This window comes from Scyliorhinus canicula, chromosome 8, assembly GCF_902713615.1.
Source record: "Scyliorhinus canicula chromosome 8, sScyCan1.1, whole genome shotgun sequence".
NCBI lineage: Eukaryota > Metazoa > Chordata > Chondrichthyes > Carcharhiniformes > Scyliorhinidae > Scyliorhinus > Scyliorhinus canicula.
The window spans coordinates 42,382,973-42,404,445 of NC_052153.1; the positions used below are offsets into that span (position 1 = coordinate 42,382,973).

The 21,473-nt window shown below is 51.0% G+C and overlaps 1 protein-coding gene across 1 annotated transcript in view; it reads left to right on the forward strand.

Annotated features, from left to right (window-relative positions):
- Window positions 1–2,941: 2,941 nt before the first annotated feature.
- Window positions 2,942–21,473, forward strand: part of LOC119969889 (gonadotropin-releasing hormone receptor-like) — a 28,899-nt gene continuing 10,367 nt past the window's right edge. The window contains exon 1 of the mRNA XM_038803869.1: window positions 2,942–3,487. Coding sequence (XP_038659797.1) covers window positions 2,942–3,487 — 546 coding nt within the window. The remainder of the gene's footprint in view (window positions 3,488–21,473) is intronic.

Consider the following 21,473-nt stretch of genomic DNA (forward strand, 5'->3'; position numbering starts at 1 on the left):
TTGGGGTTTCAAAGAAGCCGGAGCCCATGGAAAGGAGGAAGGCCGATGTCGTGGTTTTCGCCTGTCTGATCGCACAGTGGCGAATTCTGCTGGAGAGGCGGTCGGCATTGCCACCGGGGGTAGCGGCTTGGTTGGGTGACCTGTATAAATTCCTGCAGTTACAAAAGTTAAAGTATGAGTTAAGGGCTCAGCAGGGGAGTTTGAGAAAAAGTGGGGGATGTTTGTGACTGCGTTTGAGGAGCTGTTCGTTGCTGGGGGGGGGGGGTTGGATGGTGGGGGGAGGGTGAAAAAGGGGAAAAATCTGTACAGACTGTAGAGTTGATTGTTGGGAAGTATGTTTCCCGGGCTATTTATTGGCTGTAACCTGCTTTGATGCATGTTTGTAATAAAATACATTTTTTTAAATATCTATAGTTTAGTTGTTGAAGAGAGAATGAACTCATAGTTAAATGATTATCGTTACTCAGTAAACAGTGGTTGCTTTATTTGAAGACTTCGAGTATTAATGAATATCGAGTGTATGACCATTCTGGCAGAAAGCAAATGAGTAATAAGATATTACACAACGCAATATAACAGGGCTTGACTTCAAGAAAACTAACTAGATTAGATTAGAAAAAGCGAGAAAAAAAGAACAAATTCGTAGCGACTATTCAACTTAGGAAGCTTTGCAGCATTTGGATCCTCCGCAGAAAAATCACCTTGATGGACCATGTTAAAGCTCCATATCAGCTCAATTCAACCCGTAATCTTAATTCCAATTGGAAACTTCAAACAGCAGTTTCAGATTTATCTAGAGGCACATTATTTAACCGCTGCTACTGAGGATAGGAAGATTGCATTGCTTTTATCCATGGCAGGACAGCAGGCAATAGAAATGTCTAACTCTTTCATCTACTCTGAAGAGGACAAAAGTAAATTTGATATAATAATTAACAAATTTGATGACCATTGCAAAATTCAAACAAATGAAATCTTTGAGAGATTCAGATTCAACAAACGTTTGCAAAAAAATGGGGAATCATTCACCAGCTTTGTCACCAATTTAAAATTACTAACACAAACTTGTAATTATGCAGCTTTGCATGATCCGCTGATCTGTGATCAAATTGTGTATGGCATAAGTGATGAAAGTCCAAGAGAAGCATTGTCAAGACAGCAAGTTTTAACGCTGAAAATTGCTATTGAAAATAATATGAACTCATCTCAATTGGTTTGATTGATACTTACCTTGATTTCCAAAAACTCCTCATTATACATAAATTGAAAACTTGTTCTGGCAACTGATTTAAGTTTCCCTTTGGGATTTGGGCAGTCTGGCCGTCTGCAATGCCATAACAGGGAGAAGAAAAATGATGTTAGGAGCTGGTTACTGACCCTGAGGATTGAGGTACACCTTTTTATCAGTTTGCCACAGCATCCACAGTGCTCCTGCACTGCATCATGGCTCGTAAAACCTGAGCCCTCCCCACCCACGCATCTCAGAGACAAAAATATAACTGGAATGAGGTTTGATGGTGGGCTTGCATCTCCGGCACCACAGAAGGGCACGACTCAAAGTCCCATCCCAACACAAAAACATAAACAGCGCGATTCAAGTGAGAAAGTTCAAAGTGTGATTTTGGGCACAGGGTGTTTTGCGACTGCTGCAATGTCAAGATGGAGACCACTATTCAATGGCACTTCACTGTTCCGTTAGGCCTTGGGGAGATTCTCCCCGGTGGAGGCCACACTTTGAAATTTTTCCGGCACTGGGAGTCTGAACATGCCAACGAGACCGGCTCCTCGGAGATCAGGGCACCATTTTGAAAGGCTGTTCCAATCTCTACAACCCCCTGCCCCTTTCAGGGCCCCCTCTTTCAGAACTCCCTTCACCCCTCCGACCTTCCATCAGCCCCTTCATACCCCCTCTCACCACCTCTTTTAACAGGCATGGTCCCCCTCAGGCCCCGATCTTTGGAGATGCCAACATGGCACCCGGGCAGCTTGGCACTGCCAGCCTGGTACCCAGGCAGTGCCCTGGGCACCCTAGCTCCCAGGTGCCAGGGAGAGTGCCAGGAAACTACCCTACCCTGTCCATCACCATTATGCCTGGTCCACCAGTACTAATCGACGCCTGGTTGAGACCTCGCTGGCGCGGCTGTTGACTTCTGGGCGCCTGGTAAATCGTGGGGATATTTAAGTGAGCCATTTCATTATCTAGATCATGCCCAGCGAGGGCAGGATCCAAATGGTGCTGGCCGTAGTGAGTCGGGTGACTCGCGATCGTCCCACTTTGGGGCTCTTCCGGGATTCACCCGTCAGACCCTTCTCCACGTCGGGTACAACACGGTGGCTGAATTACACCCAAAATTGTTTCCAGGAGTTTCCATTTTATTTGGTTTGAAATGATAGGGCAAAAAATAGGAGTGTTTAACTGAATCAATAGAGGACTGAATTTTGCATTTAACGTAATGAAATGTGATGCTCTCTGCCAGCACGGTTTCTAAAATAAAAATAAAATATGCTCTTTTTCATCTTTTTCAACAAAACCCTTCACTCATTAATAGTCCTGGAATTGCCAATTGACACGAAGGGGAACATTGTTGACTTTGATTATTATCAATGAAACTAAAAGCACAGCTAATTTATTCAGAGAAATTACAATTGAAATATGACCAAAATGTGAAATAATGAAATGAGGCTAAAACGAAATTGATTTCAAGAACCAAACCAACACCACTGGCAAATAAAGTCAAGCGCGCTGCAGATTGTTGCAGAGGGATTATGTGCACTTTTCATTACCAGGGTTTCATAAACATTAGTGAAGGATCATATTCACCTGTGCTTCAATCTGGCCTCGCCAGATTGCTGCAGCCACCGACAGAGTGAGAATATACCAGCTAACAGTTGGTTATAAGCACCAGGACACAGTTCGATTGATGTTCCTGCACCCAGAAACATGCCGTCAATCTCCCAGAAGAATGACACTTTGGTGCCTTACATGGAGTCCAGAAAGAATTGCATCCTCCCTTTCAATGACACCCTGGCACCCACTGCGTTCAACTGCTCCTTGCATCTGCCAAGTCTGACCATCTCGGGTGTCATTAGAGTGGCCATCACCTTCTTCTTCTTGATCTTCTCCATTATCGGCAACATGGTTTTCCTGGTGAAGCTTTCCAAGCAGCATCTGAAGAAAGAATCACGCGTTAGGTTGCTGCTCAACAACCTCATAGTGGCCAACCTCCTGCAGACCCTGATAGTTATGCCAATGGATGGCGTCTGGAACATCACGGTTCAGTGGTACGGTGGGGAATTCCTTTGTAAGCTCCTCAACTTTCTCAAACTCTTCTCCATGTACTGCCCTGCCTTCATGGTGGTGGTGATCAGCACGGATCGCTGTCTGGCGATTACAAATCCTTTGAAGAGCGCAACAAAATGTGCCCACAGTGGAAGGTACATGATTGCCACAGCTTGGATCTTCAGTATGGTCTTGGCTTTACCTCAGGTATGAACTTTATACTAATGTGCATATCTTTGATAGTCATTAGTGTGTGGATTCTATAGAACAAGATTTAAAGCTTTGCTGTTGTAGCTATAAATCAGCTATAAACTTCTTGCATGCCTAATATTTAATGTTCAGCCTGAGTAGACTTCGGCTTTAATTTTAAAGTTAGTAACAAACAGCCTTGTCTTTATTTATTAATTCCTGACCATTAGCACTGATATGTTCTTATTTCAACAATAGATTGCTGTTTGATCGTGTTTTTATGGTTGACAATCATCATCAAACTCAAGCAAACTCAGCCACACATAATTAATAATAATCTCCACAGTGTATGTGGTCTAGCTTTCTATTTCTTTCATATGACTTATCTATATGCTGGCAATAACCCTACCTTCTTGTTTGTTTCTTTTCCCCCTAACTGTCTCTGCTCCAAACTCTTCCAAAAGCATTAACTGCATTCCCTGGCTGAAATTCTTTTTTTTTAAATATATTTTTATTGGAATTTTTTACAGAAAATATAAAACGTAACGACAAACAATGAAATGCAACAAAATAACCCATAATAACTGTTAACACCTCCAGACCGTATCGACGCATGTATCCCATCCCCCACCCCCCCAACCCCAATGAACAACAGAAGAACTTAAAAATAAATTTAAATTAAATAAACAAACATAGTCATCATCCGCTTGAGCAGCAGTCATGTACTCGGCAAACATGACCCTTGTTCATGTCCTGATTGAAGGATTATAAGGGGATTGCATCCCCATTCACCCCCATCCACCCGTGCAAACCTCCAGGAGAGGCTACCGGTTACAATCCAGAAAATAATCCCAGGGTGATTTCATCTATTTAGCCCTGGGGACTGATGTCAATTTTAATGCTCAAGCTCACCCAATTACGGATCAGCTAACATCACAGACTAAGAATTGAATCTGGGGACTTCCGGTGGCGGCAATGAGCAAGTGAGCCGCACATTCGGTGGCTCTCACTCCGGCGGGATTTGAGGACCTGGTTCTGGTTTAGGGGCAGCAGGGTAGCATGGTGGTTAGCATAAATGCTTCACAGCTCCAGGGTCCCAGGTTCGATTCCCGGCTGGGTCACTGTCTGTGTGGAGTCTGCACGTCCTCCCCCTGTGTGCTCCGGTTTCCTCCCACAGTCCAAAGATGTGCGGGTTAGGTGGATTGGCCATGCTAAATTGCCCGTAGTGTCCTAATAAATGTAAGGTTAAGGGGGGGGTTGTTGGGTTAAGGGTATAGGGTGGATACGTGGGTTTGAGTAGGGTGATCATGGCTCGGCACAACATTGAGGGCCGAAGGGCCTGTTCTGTGCTGTACTGTTCTATGTTCCCCGGTTTTGCGGGACTGTGGAGCGCTGAAAGGACAGCCACGGAGGTGCTGAGGAGCGGGCAGAGCTGGATGGAACCGCGAGAGAGCAGAAAGCAGTGAAAACAGGAAAGGAAGGGACAAAGGCAAGGTGCAGGAGAAGCTGACCCGGGAGCAAAGATGGCGGACCTACGGACCTTGGACCCGGTGATCCAACAAGCGCTGGAAAACATGCTGCAGGTGATTAAAAGCAGTTTTGAGTCGTTGAAGCGGGATAATTTGGATCCACTTCAGAAGGCAGTTGATCAGTTGAACCAGAAACTGGATGCCCAGGACGAAAAAGTTAAGTAGCTGGGAGAGGCGGTGGAAGAGCAGGCGGACACGCAGACGATTGCTGCGCTAGAAGTCAATGGGTTGAAGGAGATGATGATGTCACCAGCGACACTTTTCCACCCCCAGGTGACCCTCGTGGAGTTGGCCGAGGACAAGCTCCCGCATACTCTGTGGTATTACAATCTGTCCAATTTCATTAGTATGCCATCGACCACTGGCAGATCGTTTGATCGTCTGCCCAGGCACTCTTTCTCGATTTGAGCATAGCGCTGTTCAGTAGGTGTCATGGCTCTAGATGCATATGCGACTGGGGGAAGAGGAGGGTTTGTCACGCTGGAGGAGTACTGTCCCAATGCCAGACTGGCTCGCGTCAGTGGAGATCTTCGTCTCCTTGGCAGGGTCGAAAAACGCCAGTACCGGGGCCTTGGTGAGTTTAGCCCTGAGCTCACGCCACTCTCGCTCATGAGCGGGGAGCCACTGGAAGTCGGTGGGTTTTTTACAAGATTGCGGAGAGCTGTGGTGTGAGATGCAATGTTGGGGATAAACTTCCCAAGGAAGTTAACCATCCCTAGGAAGCAGAGGACCGCCACCTTGTCCTCTGGTGTCTTCATAGCATTGATCGCCGACACGTTATCCGCATCTGGCTGCACACCGAACTGCGAAATATGGTCGCCGAGGAACTTTATTTCTGCTTGACCGAACGAGCATTTGGCTCTGTTGAGTCGGAGGCCATGCTCATGGATCCTCTGGAACACTCGCTTGAGGCGATCAATGTGTTCCTGCGGAGTCGTGGACCAAACAATGATGTCATCGACGTACACTCGCATCCCCTCGATGCCCTCCATCATTTGCTCCATTATTCGGTGGAACACCTCCGAGGCGGAGATGATACCAAAGGGCATCCGGTTGTAACAATACCGGCCAAATGGGGTGTTAAATGTGCAGAGCTTTCAACTGGATGCGTACAGTTGTATCTGCCAAAACCCCTTGGAGGCATCCAGCTTTGTGAAAAACTTGACGTGAGCCATTTCGCTGGTGAGTTCTTCTCGTTTAGGGATAGGGTAGTGTTCCCTCATGATGTTACAGTTCAAATCTTTGGGGTCGATCCAAATGCGCAGTTCCCCTGATGGTTTTTTGACACAAACCATGGAGCTAACCCAGTCCGTGGGTTCCATGACCTTAGAAATGACGCCCTGGTCCTGGAGGTCTTGCAGCTGCTGCTTGAGGCAGTCCTTAAGGGGAGCCGGCACCCAACGGGGTGCATGAACCACAGGTGTGGCATTCGGTTTCAGAAGAATCTTGTATGTGTAAGGGAGTGTGCCCATTCTCTCGAAGACGCTGTGGTATCGTGCTATGATGTCATTTAATTGGGTTTGGAAGTTGGCATCTGGCGAGGTTGATGCCTCAGTGGGCGACATGGAGTGAACCCGCTGCACAAGATTCAGGATATTGCAGGCCTGAGCACCGAGCAAGCAAGCTTTATTGGACCCTACAATTTCGAAACGCAGGGGGCTCTTGAAGAACGATGAGATACCACAAGCTGGCATGGGCTACTGGCAGCAATTGCAGTGACATTGTAATCCAGAAGCTGGCAGGACGATGGAAGAATGTTCGGCTTGACGTGGATGTTGTCCAGGTCAGACTGCGAAATGTGGTTAACTGAAGGGCCGGTGTCCAGCCTGAAGCGTATGCGAGATTTGTTGACCGTAAGGGTGGCACACCACTTGTCGTCCAGATCAATGCTCTGGGAAGGGCTTGGCCTTTTTTGCGGAAAGCACCATATGCTTGGTGATGATGCTCACCCGGAATGGGGATGTGAGATCCTCGCTGTCAGGATCTGGAACCATGTCGGAGTCGGAGTATACAACGGGTTGCTGTACTGACCGGATGTACCTGCGCTGCTGCTGGGATCGATGTGTGTTGGGCAGTTGAGCAGATCTGCACAGGGCTGCGTAGTGGCCAAGCTTGCCACACTGGAGACAGCGTCGAGATTTCGCGGGACATTGCCGCTTTAAGTGGGCAGAGCCACAGTTGCTGCACGTCATGGCGCCGACGTCAGGATGCTCCATGCGCCACCGCGCATGCATGGTGTGGTCGAACAATGTGTGCACCTGCGCAGTTCGGTCCTCGGCCTCGCCGTCCCCTCGGTCGTTGCGCGCGTGCGCAGGAGCCCGGGAAAAGCGCGCAAAATGGCTGCCCTCATCCAGACTCAGGCCCTGGAGCTGTTTTACGGCCTGCACCCGCTCCGCATTGTGGGGGGCCTTGCCGCGCCGTCTCTGCCGCCTTGATATGGGAGTACCGGTTATTAGCGTGCTCATGTAGGATGCAGGTCTCGATGGCGATGGTAAGGGGGAGCTGCTTCACTTTAAGGAGCTGCTGGCGAAGGGGGTTGGAGTGGACCCCGAAAACGATCTGGTCGCGGATCATGGAGTCGGAAGTGGAGCCGTAGCTGCAGAATTGCGCGAGGATACGAAGATGGGTTAAGAAGGAATGAAAAGGTTCATCCTTACCCTGAAGCCTCTGCTGGAACACATAGCGTTCAAAGCTCTCGTTGAATTCGATGTCACAGTAGCTGTCGAACTTCATCAGGACTGTTTTGAACTTTGTCTTGTCCTCACCTTCAGTAAAGGTGAGGGAGTTAAAGATGTGGATAGCGTGGTCCCTGGATGTAGAGAGGAAGAGAGCGATCTTCCTGGCATCCGATGCAGCTTCAAGGTCGGTGGCTTCAAGATACAGCTGGAACATCTGCTTGAAAATCTTCCAGTTGGCACCGAGGGTGCCGGTGATGCGGAGCTGCGGGGGAGGGCGGACGCTGTCCATGTTACCGGATGACTGATCGCTGGTCAAAGGCAGACTATCTCAAGGTAGGTCCGTCAAACTCTAACATGACTCACTGGTACCATGATGTGTTGGATAAGCTGGGTCTGCGAGGACTGCGTTTACCATAGCAGTGAGAGAGACAGGCTTCCAACACTTGAATAAATGCAACTCTATTTTATTGAACTCTTAACTATTAAACATACTTTAACTGTGGGTTGACACTATGCTGAGTTGACTGGTGACCTGAGGCTAACCTGACCAGACTATCTTACTACCACATGGTGGATGTTCTAGTTGTTGCTCACGGGCTCTGGCTGTCTCAGAGGCTGGATCCCAAGAGAGCGGGAAATCTAGTGCCCTCTGGCTTTATAGTGGCCGTGTCCTGTCTGGTGATTGGCTGCTGTGTTCTGTGTGTTCATTGGTCATCCTGTGTGTCAATCAATGTCTGTCTGTGCACCATCATATACATGTGTGTATATTATGACAGGAGAGACAGAGAAGACTGCTGGACAGAGTAAAGGAGCTGGAAAATAGAGCCCGTAGACAAAATCTGAGGATCATCGGACTCCCGGAGGGGGCTGAGGGAGCTGATGCCACAGCGTTTGTGGTGGACCTGTTGCTGCAGCTGATGGGGGCTGAAGCCTTTCCATGGCCGCCGGAGCTGGAGGGGGCACATCGAGTACGGGCAAGGCAGATGCGTCCGCGGGGTCCCCCCCCCCCGTCTGATGGTGATCAGGTTCCACAGGTTTGTGGAGAAGGAGCGGGTGCTGCGATGGGCAATGAGCGCTAAGAGCAGCTCGTGGAATAACAGTGTTCTTCGAATTTACCAGGACCTGGTACCGTGGCAGCACGGTAGCATTGTGGATAGCACAATTGCTTCACAGCTCCAGGGTCCCAGGTTCGATTCCGGCTTGGGTCACTGTCTGTGCGAAGTCTGCACATCCTCCCCGTGTGCGCGTGGGTTTCTTCCGGGTGCTCTGGTTTCTTCCCACAGTCTAAAAATGTGCAGGTTAGATGGATTGGCCATGCTAAATTGCCCATAGTGTCCAAAATTGCCCTTAGTGTTGGGTGGGGTTACTGGGTTATGGGGATAGGGTGGAGGTGTTAACCTTGGGTAGGGTGCTCTTTCCAGGAGCCGGTGCAGACTTGATGGGCCGAATGGCCTCCTTCTGCACTGTAAATTCTATGAAATTCTATGATGACCTAAGCCAGGAGGTGGCCAGGCGGCGAGCAGCCTTTAAACAAGTTAAGGAGGTTTTGTTTAAAAAGCACGTGAAGTTTGGTCTGCTCTTCCCGGCCCGTCTTTGTGTCACACATCAGGGCCAACACCACTACTTCTCCGAGCCTGAAGAAGCGATGGACTTCGGGAGAGATCAGGGGCTCATCCCGCAAAAAGGACCCACGGACACAAGCTAGGGTCTGAGAGTTATTGTTTGAGGGGATGCCTACTGTGCCTGGACTGCTGGTCGACTGTTTACTGTTTTAAAGGTGCCATGTGGTGTATTTTTGGGCAGCTTATGCCTGTGGGGGGTGTGGGGGAGGGGAGGGGATCCCCCCCCCCCCTCCCCTCCAGTGCGCTGGAGCCTTTATTGTAACAAAAGAGTGGCCGGTCAGCAATGGGGATTGAAGATGTTGGTTGGGGGCTTTCGTTTCATTTATGTCCATGGTTTTTACGTTTGTTTCGAATGGGTGATGTACGGGTACTGGGTTATTGCGGTGTTATTTTATTAATGCTCAGAAAGGAACACTTTTCTGTGTACACAGCTGGAACTGTATTGTACCTGGAGCAGCCTCGCGGTGCTGTTTGATGTTTACATCTTGTTTGATCTTCCCATTTTAGTGAGATTGCTCCAGTGGGTTGGAGTGGGGAATGGTGTGCTGATGAGTGGGTAGATGAGGTCAGGGAAACAATGGGAGCGAGACAAGTGGGCGTTGGAGCGATGAGTCACTGGGTTCGCAGATTGGCTAGTCAAGGGAGTCAGGTGGGGGGGGGGGGAAATACAGCCAGTAGATGGCAGGGGTGGGGTTATCGGGGGATGTTGCAAGGGGGGGGGGGAGTTATTCTGCTGATAAGAACATAAGAACATAAGAACTAGGAGCAGGAGTAGGCCATCTGGCCCCTCGAGCCTGCTCCGCCATTCAATGAGATCATGGCTGATCTTTTGTGGACTCAGCTCCACTTTCCGGCCCGAACACCATAACCCTTAATCCCTTTATTCTTCAAAAAACTATCTATCTTTACCTTAAAAACATGTTGTGGAGATGCCGGCGTTGGACTGGGGTGAGCACAGTAAGAAGTCTTACAACACCAGGTTAAAGTCCAACAGGTTTGTTTCAAACACGAGCTTTCGGAGCACGGCTCCTTCTTCAGGTGAATGGAAAGGCTTGTTCCAGAAATGTTTATATAGACACAGTCAGAGATGCCCCGGAATGCGAGCACCTGCAGGCAATCAAATCATCAAAGATGCAGAGAGAGAGGTAACTCCAGGTTAAAGAGGTGTGAATTGTCCCAAGCCAGTTCAGTCGGTAGGCCTCTGCAAGTCCAGGCTTGTTGGTGGGGGCCGAATGTAATGCGACATGAATCCCAGATCCCGGTTGAGTCCGCATTCATGCGTGCGGAACTTAGCTATAAGTTTTTGCTCAGCAATTTTGCGTTGTCGCGTCTCCTGAAGGCCTCCTTGTAGAATGCTGACCCGGAGATCAGAGGCTGAATGTCCTTGACTGCTGAAGTGTTCCCCAACTGGAAGGGAACAGTCCTGCCTGTTGATAGTCGCACGATGCCCGTTTATTCGTTGTCGCAGTGTCTGCATGGTCTCGCCAATGTACCACGCTTCGGGACATCCTTTCCTGCAGCGTATGAGGTAGACTACATTGGTCGAGTCGCACGAGTATGCGCCGCGTACCTGGTGGGTGGTGTTTCCACGTGTAATGGTGGTGTCCATGTCGATGATCTGGCATGTCTTGCAGAGATTACCCTGGCAGGGTTTTGTGGTGTTGTGGTTGCTGTTCTGAAGGCTGGGTAATTTGCTGCAAACAATGGTTTGTTTGAGGTTGCGCGGTTGTTTGAAGGCCAGTAGTGGGGGTGTGGGGATGACCTTGGCAAGATGTCCATCCTCGCTGATGATGTGTTGGAGGCTGCGAAGAAGATGTCGTAGTTTCTCCGCCCCAGGAAAGTACTGGACGACGAAGGGTACTCTGTCAGTGGTGTCCCGTGTTTGTCTTCTGAGGAGGTCGGTGCGGTTTTTTGCTGTGGCGCGGTGGACCTGTCGATCAATGAGTCGAGCGCCATATCCCGTTCGTACGAGGGCATCTTTCAGCATCTGTAGGTGTCTGTTGCGCTCCTCCTTGTCTGAGCAGATCCTGTGTATACGGAGGGCTTGTCCATAGGGGATGGCTTCTTTAATGTGTTTCGGGTGAAAGCTGGAGAAGTGGAGCATCGTGAGATTATCTGTGGGCTTGCGGTAAAGCGAGGTGCTGAGGTGACCGTCCTTGATGGAGACGAGTGTGTCCAAGAATGGAACTGAATTTGGAGAATAGTCCATGGTGAGTTTGATGGTGGGATGGAACTTATTGATGTCATCGTGTAGTCGTTTCAGTGATGTCTCGCCGTGGGTTAGAGGGTCCTGTAATGAAGGAGCCTCAACTGCTTCACTGGGCAAGGAATTCCATAGATTCACAACCCTTTGGGTGAAGAAGTTCCTCCTAAACTCAGTTCTAAATCTACTTCCCCTTATTTTGAGGCTATGCCCCCTAGTTCTGCTGTCACCCGCCAGTGGAAACAACCTGCCCGCATCTATCCTATCTATTCCCTTCATAATTTTAAATGTTTCTATAAGATCCCCCCTCATCCTTCTAAATTCCAACGAGTACAGTCCCAGTCTACTCAACCTCTCCTCATAATCCAACCCCTTCAGCTCTGGGATTAACCTAGTGAATCTCCTCTGCACACCCTCCAGTCCTTTTGTGGGGGGATCTGAAGTAGGTAATGGAAAGGAGGTCGGGGGTGGAGGCGGCCAAGAGGCGAGCCAAGAATGGCGCGGTGCACGGGCCGGGAGCGGGCCCAAGAAAGGTTATGGCTGACCGGCGTGGGGACGGAGGGGTGGGTGGTGGGGTTGGGCCGCCCAACCAGGCTGATCACCTGGAATGTCAGGGAACTAAACGGGCCAGTCAAAAGGGCATGTGTGTTTGCGCATTTGCGGGCTCTGAAGGCGGACGTAATTATGTTGCAGGAGACACATCTGAAAGTGTCTGACCAGACTAGGCTAAGGAAGGGTTGGATCAGCCAGATCTTCTACTCGGACTTGGATTCTAAGTCCAGGGGGGTAGCAATTATGATCAATAAGCGGGTTCACTTTGAGGCGGAGGGCATAGTTGCAGACGGTGGGGGCAGATTCCTTATGGTAAGGGGCAAGCTGGAGGGAAGGAGAGTGGTGCTGGTGAACATATTTGCTCCGAATTGGGACGACGTTGACTTTATCAAAAGAGTGCTGGGGAAAATCCCAGACCAGACTCACGCAAGTTGATAATGGGGGGGGGACTTTAATACGGTCCTTGACTCGGGGCTGGACCGGTCGTGTCCCAGAACGGGTAGACTCCCAGCAATGGCAAGGGAGCTGAAAGGGTTCATGGAGTAAATGGGGGCAGTGGACCCATGGAGAGCCAGACAGCTGACGGGAAGGGGCTATTCATTTTACTCACATGTTTATAAAGTATATTCTCGGATTGATTTTTTAAATCTTGAGCAGGGACTGTGTAGGGGAGATAAAGAATACGGAATACTCGGCGATCACTATCTCGGACCATGCCCCGCACTGGGTGGACCTGCAGGTCGGGGGGGGGGGGGCGAATTACCACCGCCCGCAATGGAGGTTAGACGTAGGATTGTTGTTGGAGGAGGGATATGTGAGAGACTGCGGAAGTGTATGCAAAATTACCTGCAGGTGAACAATACGGGGGAGGTTTCAGCAGCGACCTTGTGGGAGGCGCGGAAGGCAGTAGTGAGGGGGGAGCTGATCTCAATTCGGGCTCACAGGGTCAGGGCGGACAGAGCAGAAATGGACAGATTGGTTAGGGAGATTTACCGGATAGACGAGGAGCATGCGGGGTCCCCGGGGGAGGACCTACTCAGGGAGAGACGGAGATTACAGGCGGAACTGGGGGTGCTATCCACGAGTAGGGCCGTGGAACAACTTAGCAAGGCGAGGGGAGTGGTGTATGAGCATGGGGAAAAGGCCAGCAGATCGCTAGCGCAGCAACTCAGGAAGAGGGAGGCAGCCAGGGAAATAAGTAGAGTGGTTGATGAGGAGGGGAGCAGAGTGGAGGACCCGGCAGGACTGAATAAGGTATTTCAGGACTTCTATAGTAAGCTCTACACTTCAGAACCCCCGGAAGAGCCGGAGGAGATGAAAAGGTTCCTGGACGGACTAACCTTCACAAAAGTAGGCGGGGAGCTAGTGGACGGGATGGGGCCCCGATTAGAGTGGAGGAGGTACTGGGGGGCCTAAAGGCCATACAGTCGGGGAAAGCCCCGGGGCCGGATGGATACCCATTAGAGTTTTACAAGAAGTTCTCGGAGATAGTGGGACCGGTCCTGACTAGGGTTTTTAATGAGGCAAGGGACAGAGGGACCTGCCGCCGCCAATGTCGCAAGCCACTATCTCGCTGATATTGAAGCGGGACCAGGACCCGGAATCCTGCGGGTCATACAGGCCAATCTCCCTGATTAATGTGGATGCCAAGCTCCTGGCCAAGGTCCTGGCGATTAGAATTGAGGACTGCGTACCTGAGGTGACTGGGGACGATCAGACAGGGTTTGTGAAAGGCAGGCAGCTAACTTGAGAAGATTGCTTAATGTGATCATGATGCCCCCAACGAGCAAGAAGTTGGAGGTAGTGGTGGCAATGGACGCTGAGAAGGCCTTCGACTGGGTGGAGTGGGGCTATTTGTGGGAGGTGCTTGGTTCGGAGAGGGACTGATTAATTGGGTCAGATCAGGCCCCAAAAGCTAGCATTAGGCCGAAGAGGATAATGTCAGATTATTTCAGACTACATCGCAGGACCAGACAGGGTTGCCCACTCTCCCCGTTGCTGTTCGCGCTGGCCATAGAGCCATTGGCGATTGCGTTGAGAGCTGCGAAGGGGTGGATGGAACACAGGGTCTCTCTCTATGCGGACGACCTGCTCCTGTACATGTCGGACCCATTGGCCAGGATGGAAAATATACTGGAAACATTGAGGATGTTCGGCCGGTTCTCAGGGTACAAATTAAACATGGCTAAAAGTGAGATGTTTGTGGTGCAGGCAAGGGGCTTTGAGAATAGGCTGAAGGAGCTGCCATTTAGGCTGGTTGGGGAAAGGTTCCGGTACTTGGGGTTACAGGTGGCACGAGACTGGGGCAGGTTGCATAAGTTAAATTTGACTAGAGTGGTGGAACAAATGAAGAGGGAGTTTCGGAGATGGGATGCACTCCCGCCGTCACTGGCGGGGAGGGTGCAGACTGTAAAGATGACCATCCTCCCTAGATTCCTGTTCATCTTCCAGTGCCTCCCGATCTTTATCTGACGGTCCTTCTTCAAAAGGACTGGCAAAATCATCATGAGCTTTGTCTGGGCGGGAAAATCCCCGCGGGTGAAGAAGGCGATGCTTGAAAGGAACCACAGCGAAGGGGGACTGGCATTGCCAAATCTGATCAACTACTACTGGGCGGCTAACATAGTCATGATAAGGAAATGGATGGTGGGTACGGGGTCTATCTGGGAGCGAGTAGAGGCGGCTTCGTGCAGGGGCACCAGTTTGGCAGCCCTGGTCACGGCTCCCCTAACGCTGTCGCCGGCCAGGTACTCCACCAGCCCGGTAGTGGGGGTGGCCCTGCGGATATGGGGCCAGTGGAGGAGGCATGTAGGGGAGGTAAATGCGTCTGTCTGGGCTCCAATATGTGATAACCATCGATTTGCCCCCGGGAACATGGATAGAGGGTTTCGAACATGGCGGCGGGCGGGGGTGAGGAGGGTGGGCGATATGTTCCTGGAGGGGAGCTTTGCGAGTCTGAGGGGTTTGGAGGAGAAATTTGGGCTGGTAAGGGGAAATGACTTTAGGTACTCACAGATGCGGGACTTTGTACGCAGACAGGTCCCATCCTTCCCACGCCTCCCGCCAATAGGGATCCAGGACAGAATAGTCTCTAGAGGAGAAGGAGGAGAGGGTAGAGTCTCGGATATTTACAAGGTGCTCCGTGAAGGGGGAAGAGTCCCAGACGGAGGAACTGAAACTCAAATGGGAGGAGGAGCTTGGAGGGGAGATGGAGGACTGGCTGTGGGCGGAAGCCCTGAGTAGGGTAAACTCAACCGCAACATGTGCCAGGCTCGGCCTGATTCAATTTAAGGTCGTTCACCGGGCCCACATGACGGTAGCTCGGATGAGCAAATTCTTTGGGAGAGAGGACAAGTGCGCTAGATGCGCGGGAGGACCAGCGAACCACGTTCACATGTTTTGGGCATGTCCTAAGCTTAGGGGGTACTGTGAGGGATTTGCGGGGGTCATGTCCCGGGAACATGCTGAAAACAAGGGTGGTGATGAGACCAGGGATGGCAATTTTCAGGGTTTCGGAAGACCCGGGAGTCCAGGGGGAGAAAGAGGCCAACATTCTGGCCTTTGCTTCCTTGATAGCCCGGCAGCGAATACTGCTGGCATGGAGGGACTCAAAACCCCCGAAGACCGAACTATGGCTTTCGGACATGTCAAGTTTTCTGGGTATGGAAAAAATTAAGTTCGCCTTGAGGGGATCTGTAAAAATGTAATTGGATCACTTGTGATCGTATAGGTGACCCAAATACATCTCGAAGGCAGCATCTTACATTAAAAGTAATAGATTTGAGAATGTGCAAAAAAAATCACTCTTAAGATATGGGCATGAACTGGTGCAAACTCTGACAGAAAGGGAGAAAGTAATTGATAATAAAATCAAATTTAGAGAGAAGACCACTGGTCCAGATGGAGTTCATTCGCACATTTTAAAAACTTAGCGGAGAGATAGTAAAGCAATTGTTACATATATAGGGGGAGATTTAAAGGAAACATTCCAAAATGTCATTTTGGGGGCGATTGGCAAGCTGTTTCCCAGCGGCCGCGTTGGCAAGATTGGGGCCCATATTTAATGGCACTTAGTGCTGCAAATTATTCCCCATGTGCTGTCTCACCGTCTGATTCATTAGACTCATGCTTCAGCATCTCACCTCTAACAAGGGGGAGCTGCATTTAAATGCTCCCTCACCACTCAATCCTGGTCAACACACAAGCATGGCAGCGTGCAGACCTGCTCCTCGCTTTGGAGAAGCCGACCTGGCCAGATTTCTCAGCGCTGTGGCTGCAAGACGTGGTATTATGTTCCCCGAGGGGGTTGAAGGACCAGCAGCAGGCACAGCAATGCCACCTGGAAGGCAGTGGCAGAGGTTTCAGTGTGGGCAGCACAAGCAGGAGGACCACCGTCCAATGTCGGAAGAAGACCGACGACCTCCACCAAGCTGCAAGGGTAAGTTACCACCTCTGTCCTGGCACCTGTTCCACCTGCCACCCCTCAAATTTCCAAACCCCACGCAAACAAATCACTGGCTGACACCTCACACCCTCCCCATATCCGATCCTCATGCAGGGTTGCCGAGGAGAGAACAATCACTGACAGCGAGCTTGGCCTGCGCCAGAGAGGTGGGGATCCGCTGCCCCTTCACCCAGATGACCTGTCCAAGTTCATGTCAGACAAAATGATCCTTCTCTCTCCCCTTTTTTTTAAATTTAAAGTTTCCAATTATTTGTTTTCCTATTAAGTGGCAATTTAGAGTGGCCAATCCACCTACCTTGCACATGTTTTTGGGTTGTGGGGGTGAGACCCATGCAGACACGGGGAGAACGTGCAAACTCCACACGGACAGTGACCCGGGGCCGGGATCGACCTTCCTTCTCACAGGCCATTGCCTCGCAGGATCACCACCTGATGATGCTGAGCCATCTGGAGTTGTCCCCACCCCCAACCCTCTGTCACCCAAATGAACACCTCAGAAGAGAGCTCCAAGGAGACCACCATTGACGCACCACAGCTATCATCCCCATCTTCCACCAGCGCAGAGACACACACCTCGGTGGGCAACATTAATGGATAGGCTTCTGGGGCACAATCGGGTGAGCACCAGATCTGGATCTTCTGGATGCGGATGGACAAGGTTCTTCCAGAGCAGGACACAGCAGTGACATTCCGGAGGGGATGTCAGCATCATTCCAGTGACTGTACAGCCAAGTGCAGGCGCAGGAGATAATGCCGACAATTCGTGGCACCGAGGCCAACACTGCCAGGGTGACATTCGCAGTGGAAAGCTTTGAGCACAACCCTGGCTGAGGGTCTCGACATTATGTCCCATGACGGACATTGCTGAGGCACTGCAGAGCATGGCCCAGTCACTGAGGTCACCATCGACACGACGGGGAGCTCCAAGGAGACCACCAACCATGCATCACACCTATCAACCCCATCTTCCACCAGCACAGAGACACACACCTTGGTGGACAACATTAACGGACAGGCTCTTGGGGCACAGTCTGGTGACCACCACAAAGTTGCTGATGCATCTCAGGTGGAGGCAAGAGCATCTAAAGAAGACAGCAATGGGGACAACGGGGAGCCACCAGGACTGGCAGAGCCAGATGAATCAGAGACCTCTGGAGGTCACTCCAGCTGCCCCTCCGCATTGTGGAGACCGCCAAGGCCCTTTGGGCACCATCAGGGAGGAGAAAGCGCTGGAGGCCAACCTGGGGCTTGGCTGGTGCCGCCAAGGACAGAATGGCGGTCTCGAGTACTTCCGAATCCCCCATCCTGACACCGGCGCATCACAAGGAAAGTGGGCAGGACAGGGAGGCACGGTGACGCCTATGGCACCAGTAAATCGGCAAGGGCCTTCCGGTTCCAGGCCCTCCAAAGGACATCCACCAAGGGCATCAAAGGCCACAAGCCGCAGAACACAGCATGCTTCTACCACCTTCGATGTGTATCCTGGTGACACACCCAGACATAGCACTGGACCACGGAAGATCAAGAAGATTGAGGAGCACTGAGTGGGCCTGGGTGGGTGGGGCAAGGTCACTATTTGTAGCTAGGGGGAATGGAAATGTCACATGTTCAAATTAAAGCATGTTGCACTTGATAAATGTGCAGCCTCTGTAACGTTAATCTTCACAATGGGCTGCCTGCACCCCCAACCCCTGTTGCCCTCCGGTGGGATGGGGAGAGGGAAGGAGGTAAATAGGGCGATGGAGGGAGAGAATTGGAAGGGGGTGAGCTGATGGACTCAGCCTTGTCCTTTGAGAATCTGATGATCCTCCGGGCGTGTCAGACCCTTGCTACCGCTGCCTCTCCATCCTCCCTCTCCTCCTGAGGCTCCTCCCAGGTCCATCCACCAGCCCTTCCTGGTCCACATCCTTCTCAGATGAGGCCGCATGTCCCTCCTCCTCCTCCCCAGCATGCCACCCTGCTGCTGTGCCAGGTTGTGGAGGGCACAGCAGATCACCAGAAAGCAAGAAACCCTCGGGGGGTGTACTGCAAGGTACCACCAGAGCGATCCAGGCAACTGAACCACATTTTAAGCAGTCCGGTGCTCCACTCAATGACAGCCCAGGTGGCAGCATGGGACTTATTGTATCAGTGTTCCTCCTCAGTCTCAGGTCTCCACACCAGCGTCAGCAAACTGGACCTGAGCAGGTGCCCCTTGTCTCTCAAAATTAACTTGTCGTCCTGGGGTGGTCCTCAAAGACACTGAGGATCTCCCAGTGCCCCAGGGGGTAGCTGTCATGTACACTCCCTGGATAGCAGGCCCGTGCATGATATGGAGGCAGTAATCGCACGCAATCTGAACATTCAGGGAGTGGAACCCCTTCCTGTTAAAGGGCACTCCCTGATGCCCCAGTACGCACAAGGTGACATGCATCCCATCTGTTGCCCCCTTGACCTGGGTATCCTGCCAATGCAGGATAATCCTGCAGCCTGGGCACCTTGGTGGGTCTGTCCAGGTATACAGGGCATCCGTGACCTCCCAGATGGAGCTGTGGGCTGGAGATCGTGAAATGCCGCACAGGAACCCGCTTGAACCCTGGAATGAGTCGGTTTCATGAAAGTTCAGGGCTGCAATGTCCTTCATGGCCACAGGGGACGGGCGGCCTCCTCGTCCACAGGGTGCCTAGTCCTAGTCTCTTTGTTGAGACCAAGTCTCCTGAAGCACATGCTCTCCGTCATCTCATAGGAAGACCAACAACGCCTATACACTTGGGCCATTGCTGTCCTCCCCCTCTGGGTTTCTCCTCAGCCTGATGGGCAGCCAGGCCTTCAGGGTGTGCAGCATCCCGCTTTACATGGGGTGCCGCCTCCAGCCTGCATTGTCGCTGCTGCCTTCTACGGCATCTGGCCACCTGGGCTGCCACCAACAATGCGAGGGCAACCCCTGTGGGAACGACAACTCCAACTGAAAGGAATTGGAGAAGAAGATAGATCAATAATCAGCTCGGGCTTCCATCCCGGGGCCTTCAAATATCCCAGGCCTCCCCCACCCTTATGTCTCCTGCCTTCTCTCCTGTTTTTCCATTGTGCTAGCAAACCTTTCTCTGCACACTCGCCCCCAGCCACATCAGGAGCCCCTATACCCCTGCCAGGAACATAGAACATAGAACATAGAACATAGAACACTACAGCGCAGTACGGGCCCTTTGGCCCTCGATGTTGCGCCGACCTGTGAAACCATCTGAAGCCTATCTGAGCTACAATATTCCATTGTCATCCATATGTCTATCCAGTGACCACTTAAATGCCCTTAAAGTTGGCGAGTCTACTACTATTGCAGGCAGGGCGTTCCACACATAAGGGAGACCGTGCTCAGCTGCCCTCCCCTGATCCTACCCACTTACCCTTTGGTCGCAAGAAGGTTCCCAGTACTGAAGGTCTGCTCTTTAGTGTTTTATTGTTGGCACCTGACTCTATGGTGCTGACACTCTTAGAGTTCATGCAAACTGTTCAGGCATCAAAGTTTGGTTGAAATACTTTATGCTCTAATCATTGTTTGAGACATGGCATGTGTATCCTCGAGAAGACACTTAAGAGTTAAGGATTGTGAATTGCTCTCAAAGCCAATTCCTCATTTGTTGTAGCCTTCAGCTGTGAAGCTAGAGGCTGCTCACAGTCAAAGGGGGTTAAAGTGACCGTTTGCATATAGCCAAGAAGACGCTTCTTTCCAGGAAGTGTTTGGTAGGACAGACAGGCTGCAGCTGTGGTTGCCCCTGTTATGGGTCTCCACAATATTTACTGATAGCTTGAAGGCCTCACAGAGGCAAAGACCCTCACTATCCCGGCCAAGGGGTGACCCTTGACCTTGAACGCAGAACACTTCAGTCCCTGACCAAGCCCAACCCCCGCTAAGGGATCGCCCACCACCCCGCACCCCCCCCCTTAAATATTCCCTTCATCATGTTATATGTTTCAATCAGATACCCCTCATTCTTCTAAATTCCAATGAGTACAGTCCTAGTTTACTCAGTCTCTCCTCATAAGCCAATCCTCTCAACTCTGGAATCAACCTCATGAATCTCCTCTGCACCCCTTCCGGAATCAGTACATCCTTTCTCCAGTAAGGAGACCAAAACTGTGCATAGTACTCCAGGTATGGCCTCACCAGCACCCTATACAGCTGCAACATAACATCCCTGTTTTTAAACTCCATCCCTCTAGCAATGAAGGACAAAATTCCATTTGCCTTCTTAATTACCTGCTGCACCGGCAAACCAACGTTTTGCGATTCATGCACAAGAACCCCCAGGTTCCTCTGCACAGCAGCATGTTGTGGTGATATATCTATGGGTTGTATCATAGGTGGTGTGCGACCTCGAACCAGCAGGTAGCGGTACAGACACATCATGCGGTAGCCAGACCAAGGTCATATGACCTGTGACTCCGATATAAGTTTATGCCTGGTCGTAGGGGTACTTTTTGGATGATCTGGTGTGGGGAGTTCTAGGGAATTGGTGGCATGTCGAAGTTTCAGAAGAAAGGTCAGGGAAGGAAGGGGACAAGTGAAAGTCCACCGACGAGTGCTGCTGTGAGTCCAGCAGGAGGGAAGATGGTGGGTGCTGGTTTGTTGTGTGGGGCCGCTCACATTACAGTTGAAACTCTGAACGCGGTGGTATCGGGGAGTTTGAAAGGTTGTTCACCAAACATTTAGAGGTGCATTGGAGGGAGATGATGACCTTGCTCAAGGAGTGGGTGGAGGGCATGGTTGCCCTGATAAAGGTGGCTTTACGTTCGGGAGCAATGAGAGAAGATGAAGGGGGTGGAGGAGGTATTGCCGCAGCAGAGCGACCAGTTCACCTTGATGGGTGAGGATCTGCAGAGGCTGGTGGAGAACAATAAAGGGCTAAGAGCCAAGTTGTAAGACCTGGAGAACAGATCATGGAGACAGAGCTTGAGAATCGTGGGCTTGCCCAAGG